The 9,119-nt window shown below is 34.2% G+C and overlaps 1 protein-coding gene and 1 long non-coding RNA gene across 2 annotated transcripts; both read right to left on the reverse strand.

Moving 5' to 3' along the window:
• Positions 1 to 6,102: 6,102 nt before the first annotated feature.
• LOC124370917 (piggyBac transposable element-derived protein 2-like) lies at positions 6,103 to 6,804 on the reverse strand. The gene has a single exon (XM_046829221.1). It carries the CDS (start codon positions 6,802 to 6,804, stop codon positions 6,103 to 6,105), a length of 702 nt encoding a protein of 233 aa, XP_046685177.1.
• A 37-nt stretch (positions 6,805 to 6,841) lies between these two features.
• Positions 6,842 to 8,656, reverse strand: LOC124370915. The gene is made up of 3 exons (XR_006923221.1): positions 8,616 to 8,656; positions 8,089 to 8,247; positions 6,842 to 7,818 (listed from the first exon to the last, which is right to left on the reverse strand). It is a non-coding gene; the product is annotated as an uncharacterized LOC124370915 (long non-coding RNA).
• Between the last annotated feature and the right edge of the window lie 463 nt (positions 8,657 to 9,119).

A 9,119-nucleotide genomic window follows, 5' to 3' on the forward strand; every position in this document is an offset into this window, starting at 1 on the left:
TGTCTTTCTCCTTGTTATGGACGACATGTTTAGGTCTGTAACAGTAGAGGTCTTTTCGCACAGGTATATGCAGATGAGATGACATTGACTGGTAAATTTAAAACCTAAGTCACGTCTAATAACCTTAATACAACCCTAAAAGGAGCAATGAACTGGTGTGATAGGATTGTATTCGTTATAACCCGGCCCAGGATGCCCTTGTCAACTTTGGAGGAGGGCATCATTTGGAGCCATCGTTCCTTCTTGCCGAGGAAGCTCTACTATCGAGTTGATGTCTCAAGTTAAGTTCTAAATGTTGTTTTTGACAGGTGAATGAATTGAGGACCACAACTGGATAGGTTCGTTGCAAGGGAATATGGTTACTAATGCAGTTCAGGCTTCCGATCAGAGAGTCTTGTGTTTTTCAGCCTGAGCTATTGTAGTGGCTTTATATCTCCGGGATCAGATTACTAACTTTTGGGCTGTTGTCTGTTGGTTAAATACTTATCCTTAGGAAGACTGACCTGCATCCTAAGGGCAATCTGTCTGGCAATAACAGACCCGGTTACTGGCTTAGATAGTTGTCTTAATTTTGCTCGTTTGAGAATTGCAATATTCAGTTTATCACCAAGATGATTGTTTACTCACTTCAATATAGTTACATATGTTTACTCACTCATATCCAACCTTACGTTATGAATGAGCTGTAAAATTACAATGCTGAATCAAGTATATTGTGTGTGAATCAATTACACATGAGTTCAGAACACATAGTTCAACGAATTTCCTTCGATTTACTGAAACCATAATTAGTTTACGAAAAATGGTTTCGAATGTTACATAAAATCTAATTACATTGCAAAATATTGTTGGAAGGTTTTAATAGTTACTTTTTAGTCGTGTTTTAACACCCACAAAATATACATTTTTTGACAAAAGTATAGATTAGAACATTTCAATTCACAATTAATTTCGAACCTAAAAGGAACACTACAATTTAGTCGTTTATAAAGTATCTACATTCTTAACGTCGATTTATTAGGTAGAAGTAGAATAAATACAGATGGACAAAGATTGAAAATCTCGCTCAGCCAGTACACGTGTAATAACTGTGTGTTTAATTTATTACTACAGTTAATGAATTCTTAATGATTAGATCGTGCCACTTTTTTAGATAATAAATATATTGTGTAGTTTATTGTGCTCATATATGTACCCATAAATGCTACCATATTTATCATTCTACTATATATGCTGTTTTAATAACCATATATAACGTTAATGTGCACTTGTCTCGTGTGTGCATGATAAACAGTCTTGTTCATATACTTTTTAATAACTTTATAAAAGGGGGAAAAATCCTCTAATTAGTTCATTTAATTATGTACTGAATCGATCAATTGCACCTACTTTAATAAATTTAGATAATTTAGCTTATAATGTTACACCAAGGAATACCTTAACGAGATTATTTTAAATATTATTTTTAGATATCATGCTCATTTATGAGCTTCGATACTTTGAAGGTTTCGTGAGGAATTCATTAATATCGTACGACGATAAAACAATGAATATGATTCTCTCACAATAAGCCTCTGTTACCTCAGATGCTTACGTAATAAGTAAATAATAATCTCTCCGGTGTCTAAATTCTACTGTGAGGTATTATATTTATTTGTGACCCACTATGACTTTATTAATTTATAAGGAATTAATTGCTATCGCATGATGATAACTCGACGTACAGTTTTGTCTCACAATGTAACTTTGTTGCCTATTGAGACACTTTAACGTTTTGGGAAAGGACTCACAAGCTAAAATTAAGTATATTATGAGATAGCAGAATATACAAATTGGTTTAACATGTTATTGCTGCCATCCATACGAGTATAAATTAGCATATCGTACTTGTCATAACTATTTTCCCTTACTACGACATATGATATTTATTCTTGAAAATATAACATTCTGGAATAAATTTTTTACTGTGACTCTGTTAGAGGTAGAAAACTAGTTTTTTTGTTTGTTTGTTTTTTTTTTCTTTTAAGTTAGTATCATGAGAATGTTTAGAGAATACTTTAAAATTCAAACTGCTGTAAGTTTTTCTTAGTATCTTAGTAATAAACGTATCAAATTTAGTTAAAATATGCACAATGGGGTTAGCATGATTATTATAAATGTAAAAAATTGGGATTTATAAAATAAACTTATATATTATTATAGATGCATTATAGTTATGTTATTTGTTATATTATTGTTTAGAAATTTAAAACCACACTATTGTAGACTAAGTAGCTGTTGTATAAATTTCATTTAGTATTCTGTCCCTGGATATTGTATCTAAAAACTAATAATGTAGCACAAATATAAGTTTAGACATGGAACTATCTCTTTAAACACTTTTTAATGTTTTATTCACACTTTTGTCACATTAAAATGTTCCTAATTGGATAATCAGATAACGAGCGTTCTGTTTAGGGTTATTAATAGTCATGACGTCAGAAATATAAGGGACAGCTAAAAGTTAAGCAGAAGTTTACACAAAATATTACTTTATATCCATGGAAACAAAATGGCATTTATAATTTAATGTTTTTAAATAAGTCTAAAGTGTTATGTTGCTTCAATTTTCAAATTTAGTTAAATTCACAGTTAGTCCCGGAAGTAGCACCAGGAATACGATGTGATGTCCAGAAGCAGGAACAGGACCAGGACTTACAAGGATGAGTGACTTTAATTCAATATAAATCATAGTTTTTACTCACTATTTCTCGTTACACAAAGCAGTTTACATCATAGTTTTAGCGAGTATTATTCACAGCACAAATCACCAGAATAGTTCATATTTAGTGCTAACAGAAGTACATAATTCAATTTATTGTTATGTTTTATGTAAAATACACTAATTTGTGCTGTGTTTAATCCTCTCAGTACCCAAAGAGCACAGGGAGAATCAGTTTACATTATTTAGTACCCAAACATATATTGGAAGTTTTCACGTAGTGTTATCAAAAAAATATATATAGCTGGTAATGAGAAACATTTTCTTGCTCGTTTTTTTCAGCAATATTTCTAGCATTTCTAGTAAGGAAAATTTTCGTAATGAGTTGAAATTAGTCAATGGTTTTTATTTATCATATAAAAGCAACAACTCATTTTTGTTTTATTAGTATAATTCAATAATTAAAAACTTGGTGCCTAAAAATTGTGACATAAGGTGTTCTACAAGTTTTAACTCATTATATTAGTTACCAAAATTCACGCCAGAGCTCTCTTTCACAGTACAGGAGGTAATAACGGGCAAAGAAAAATTTTACAGTATTTTAAATGCCTAATTAGTTTCAAAAATAAAATTATAAACACACAAACATTAACATTTCTCTCCGTAACTTATAATAATTTAATTTCTGTTTCATCAAGAATTAGAATAAGTAGTTTTGGAGATTAATGCGTCAGCTTAAACACCCAAGCACATATTTAAGTTATACATGTGAGTTATACAACAGCATCAGTACATACTTCAATACAAAAGGCAGAGCTCCCAGTGGCTCACACAATACTCTCCCGAACCCCAAAAACTGCACATGAGGAAGTCTCGTATCAAAATAATGCTCATAGTCTTCTTTGAAGTTCGAGGAATCGTCCATTTTGAGTTTGTACCGCCAGGAAAAACTGTCAACGCAGTCTTTTATCTGGAGGCGCTCGAGACTGAAACGCCAGATCGCCCACGTTTTCGGCCTGATATTAAAGTCATCTTCAAGCTCCACAACAAAAATGCCCACTGCCACACGGCCTTCGTCGTTACCATCTACCCTACAAAGAACAAGAATCCCGTGCTGCCCCAACCTTCTTACAACCCCATAGGTCCGTGTGATATTTTTTACCACCGACTGAAGAGAGAGCTTAGATGAAAGGAATTGTAGTCGGTGGAGAACATCCAAGCTGAAGTTATAATGCTCCTGAGAGGCATTCCAGTCGAGGGGTTCCAGGGTGCTTTCAAAGCAATTGTCTACGCGGGTGTATTGCAGGAGGAGGCTATGTTGAAGTATTTTGTCCATTTGTACCATTTGGATGAATAAATCTGTTTTTTCCTGAATATGATCATTACTTTCATAACGCATCCTGTATCCTCATGTCTCATCAGGTACACAACTGAGTGCACTACGATGTTGACTGACACGATCCAAAAGAACGGCGAACCCACCTCTTCTTCCATAACGCAAATGTGGTGGGAAGGGCTGTGTATGTCGAGTTTAGCTCCATTAACACAAGCCTTTAAATTAAGTTTGTAATGTAGTAAATTAAACTACAGACTGAAGGTGTCTTAGGACTGAACGTGAAACTATAGGACCAACAACTGCTCAGAGTATAGATACGTGTAGATTCGCTCCCACAGAAATTTTACTGTTTTTACTGTGTAATTAAATTATATTTCTGCGAATACGCTTCTTATGCGGGAGAAAACCTTGCTAAAAGGACATTCCAGAAAACAATTTTTTTACGTTATCATATTCCCAAGTTACGAACCATTTAGTAATTACAATTCAAGGTTCTCACCTCAGTTTCGAAGAATTGACGCCGAAACAATTAATTTAACTTCCGAGTTACAACCTGTATTACTAGATTAGATGTATAAAATTGAATGCTTAATTGTACATATGAAAGTGATGTATTTGCGATAAATGTAAAACTACAAATATAATAAACATTTATTTAAATAACAAAGTGTTCAATAAAATGACATAAGATATATAAATTTGGAAATTGAATTCATTTTTATATTTAGAGGTTCTTTGAAATAAATGTGAGGTATTCCGTAGTTATAAAATATTCTTTGTTTCACATGTAATAATACGATAACAGCTGTACAAATTGTCAGATTATAGTCCTTATTTAGATTAAAGTGAGTTACAGTACAAAAAAACTTGTTCGAGAAGTTAATAAATGTCCAATCTATTCCTCTTTGTTGCTGCAGGGTTTGCAGTACTGATTAATTGATATAAACCCTTAGTGCGTGTCAGACTAGGGAATGGTGAGAAATATTAATGACACCAAGGTTAAAGTAAAACATAAGGATTAGTATAATATCGTATTTTACACGTAGGTCACTCTTTATAATAATATAATATCTGGAATGTTTGAAAATATCGGTACAAATATTTGGCTGAAAAAGGCTTATTTAGTCTTTTCATATCGCTGGCTGACGGTGATATAACTATCACTTACGTGTCTGACTGCTGGATTTATAATAAAATTATTACTTTAGATAAACGTCTTGCTTCTTAGATTTTTACTTTTTTATTAGCAGACCAAAACTAGTGTTGGATGAAGATCAAATTCATTTTTAGAGGACAAATTTCAACATTTTTACAAAACTTCCAACCTGTTAGCTTCTACTGGTAAATGTTTGGCCTATAACATAAATACAAAGAGATCTTGTTATTTTGTCTATATAAGAACGTCCCTTGCGGAAGAAAAAATATTGACACTGTTTTAAAAAAACTCAGCTGATATGTCTCATACAGTAATCCAAATTTAAATTACTTATATCCATGGAAACAACAATAGAAAATTTCAATATTTTGAACTGTTCGGTAATATATTTAAAAGTCAACCTAATCGCAGCACGTCGGAGAAGCGCCGAAAAAGGAACACGATTTGAGGCTCAGAGAGAGGACCAGGACCTACAGTGAGCTATTTTTATTATTTATAGATCATAGTTTCCGCTCTCTATCTCTTACTATTATCGAAAATTCATCACAGAATAAATGACTAGATCAGTGCATATATTATCAAATAACCTCCTCATTCCAAATATAAAAAAAAATTGGAAATTTTTATTTTGTTGTTATTTTTAGATTTTATATGTTTACCAAAGACCATTAAAATAAAAATAAATTTTGTTTTATATGTTTACATACATAATGGCTGATGTCGACTATAGTAGACATTTGGAATATAGGCATTACATTTTGACCCATCGTATCGAGTAGTATTCTTTTATAATTGTACCAAAGGAAGAATAATCAGCATAGAAAGATAAAGTAAAAAGTGTTTTAATTGTACAGTATACTTGTTTGTAAATTACAATGGTGTTATAATCATCTTATGAAATGGGAATTTTCAAAGCTCGTGGTACGCTTTGAAGCAATTTCGGTTTTCCTGTAGACACAAGTAGACCTTGCATGTTGCGCACTGAACTCTCGCACCATTTGAGTTACATCCTGGGAATCTACAGCGGTTCTTCTTAGCAGGGGTAGGAATTTCCGGTAAGTGGAGAACATTTTTGGTTCGCAGTGCATTTGGTGGATGTGCAACTCTTGGTTGCTTCCTTGGAGGGGGTATAGAGCAGACATAGTCAGGGTCACTGTCATCAGTTCCCTCACCAACATGTCCGTGAATCAGGAACTCAGCGTACTCTCTTTTGAAGCCCATTAAATCTAGCATATCCTTTTTTGGTGTACCCAGGGCACGCTGATCCCGGCGGTACTCAATCCACCCCGCAGCGATTGCAAAATCAAAGAAATGCATGATTAGTCTTACCGTCCACTTGCTAGTCCTAGCTGAAATGCGGTAATAGCTTATTAAGCGGTCCAAAAAGTCCACACCTCCCATTTGTGAGTTGTACTGTCGTACAACTAAAGGTCTGTTCACCTCAACGAAAACTCTTCTTTTCCTACACCATCTTCTGCATGTTTCAATGGGTTCAGCGCCCTCTTTACTTGATATGAGCAGTACTGGCTTGTTGTCAAACCATTTCACCACACTTATCTGCCCATCTGACCTTACACTCTGGTCCACAGACCCTCTGCCCTCTCTCTTCATTATTTTATCCTCTTTCAATTTGGAATTAGGAGGGATTCTCTGTTTTTGGAGTGTACCGGTTCCTGTTGCCTCTCGTTCTGAGTGGAGCAAGTCTAGTAGTTCCTCGGATGTAAAGTACCTATCCATGTAAACTGAAACCCCCTGCGGGAAAGTTCTCAGCAGCTTCATGACTGCCTTACCACCAATGTTAAGTCTGGAACAGGATGGATCTTCTACAATCGGGTCACCCTTGCCATTGTAAAAAAAGAAATCTAGAGGTAATCCATCTGGAGCAGCTGCAACAAAAATTTTAATCCCACAAGGATTTGGCTTGGATTTTATCACTTGTCTTGCAGGACATCGACCCCAAAAAGGTACCATTTGTTCATCTACTGCTACGTTTTGACTTCAATTATTTAAAAGACACCCAGTTCGGACAGATTTTACTATAGGATTAACTTTCCAAAACTTTGTAGCTTTTTTTTCATCCTGAGGCACTTCATTGTCGTAAACAACCTTCAAATTGTTTCTGATGGCAAAAAAAAGGTCCCGTGGTAAAATTGATGCTATCGAGGGTACCTTGGTCTTAACATCATAGTACATCCTAGTTCGTGGGAGACCCATAATCGACATTTTGATCGCTGCACCAAAAAACTTTTTGGTTTGTTCAGGACCGGAAATTAATGGACGACCTTTGTTTTCGATGTAAGTGCGATTTGTTTGGTTAGTAACCACATTGAAAATATCGTCAGGAATGTACTTGCTGACGTAATCTTGAGGAGGTATATTGAGTGCGTTTTGATTTATTTCTTCGTAAGCAGGAGCAGGAGGTAGTGGATCAAAACTAACCTGTTTTTTTCCAAAAAGTTCTTGTTTGACTTGGTAAGGTTTCATCATTTTGCTCCGGAGTAGTTACTTGAGTGTGAGTGCCAAGCTGGTTTACTGAAGTCACACTGGATCGTCTGGAACCTCTTGGTTGAACCATGCGTGTGGAAGGTTCGATTGCAGGATTTGCCACCACCTGAGTTACACCACCTGTCAACACACAATACAAATCAATGTCTGTTACTAACATAAATATTAAGCATAGTATTCAATAATAAATTTTGCATAGCCTATTTGTAAATACATCCAAATATTATTGAATTTACTAAAGTTTGGAAAACCCAGGTTAAATAAATTTATTCAAATTTTAGAGTACCAACCAATAAAATATGTAACCTAAAAACGTTTTGTCACCCTGGTTTGAGAAATATGGTTGTTTTTTAATATTATTTTAACGTAAAGCCCAAAGTAAAATCATACCTTCCGAATCACTGTCGTCTTCAGATGTCTCCTCCTGCGCTTGCTGGATAGGTTCTTCCGGTTCAAAATCTGGATCAGCATCTTCATCATCACTGATCTCTAGATCACTAACGTCTCCATTTAATTCGTTGTCCACAAAATCTTCAAAACGACTAGAATCTAAAAAAAAAACCAAAGAATTATTGTCAGCAAAAATCAAAATTCTAAATAGCACATAAAAATGAAAAAATAAATAATAAGTTTAAAAATAACATACAATGTTAATTTATCTCAAATATAACATCTATTTTGTTGTTAGAAATGAGAAAGCAGGAACAGTAAACATAGGTTGTTTAGTTTGTTGCTGATTGCCCCTGTTCCAAATGTCGACTCTGGTAGACATACAAGTTTCGAACGTTACCAAGGCAACCAAAATCTATAAACTAATCAAAAAATTATATCAATGTCTTCCTTAGACCTTAAAAAATACATGTAGCCTAGATTTATTCTAAGAATTTAACATTTAGTATTAAAAAACAAGCACTTACATGGACGTAGTCGCTCTGAACGCTCATATCGCCGGTCGGACATTTTCCAAATGATGACTGTGATGATGACCAAACTCAACAAAACAACTGTCAAGAGTATCCAGGGAGTGCTGCTACCTCTAGGCAGTAGAATGAAACTACTCGCAAAGCTGCCAACCTATTTTTAACTCGTAGAGAAAATTCCCTACGACACAATGTTTTATGTCGACTGTGGTCGACGAATGGAACGAGGATAGTTATATTATTATATAACTTAAAATAATATAACATATTATTATATGTTATATTATTATAACATATAATAATATATTATAAAAAAGGAACATGACTTAAACTGATGATTACTATAAACAAGGAATCCCAGTGGTACGTTCTCATGGTACGTAGCTATGGTACGTTTTCGGTTACATTTGTGCTTTGGGCTGATTTTAGTTAACCATGTACCTAAAGCTTGCATGCAGAAACGGTTTTATATTTTCCAACATATTTAACGACATTATTTTG

Source organism: Homalodisca vitripennis, unplaced genomic scaffold (assembly GCF_021130785.1).
Source record: "Homalodisca vitripennis isolate AUS2020 unplaced genomic scaffold, UT_GWSS_2.1 ScUCBcl_548;HRSCAF=2813, whole genome shotgun sequence".
In the NCBI taxonomy this organism is placed as follows: Eukaryota; Metazoa; Arthropoda; class Insecta; order Hemiptera; family Cicadellidae; genus Homalodisca; species Homalodisca vitripennis.

What these genes read in the sequence shown, in the direction of transcription:
- LOC124370917 (XM_046829221.1), bottom strand. Translation starts at nt 6,804, where the DNA reads ATGAAGAGAGAGGGCAGAGGGTCTGTGGACCAGAGTGTAAGGTCAGAT.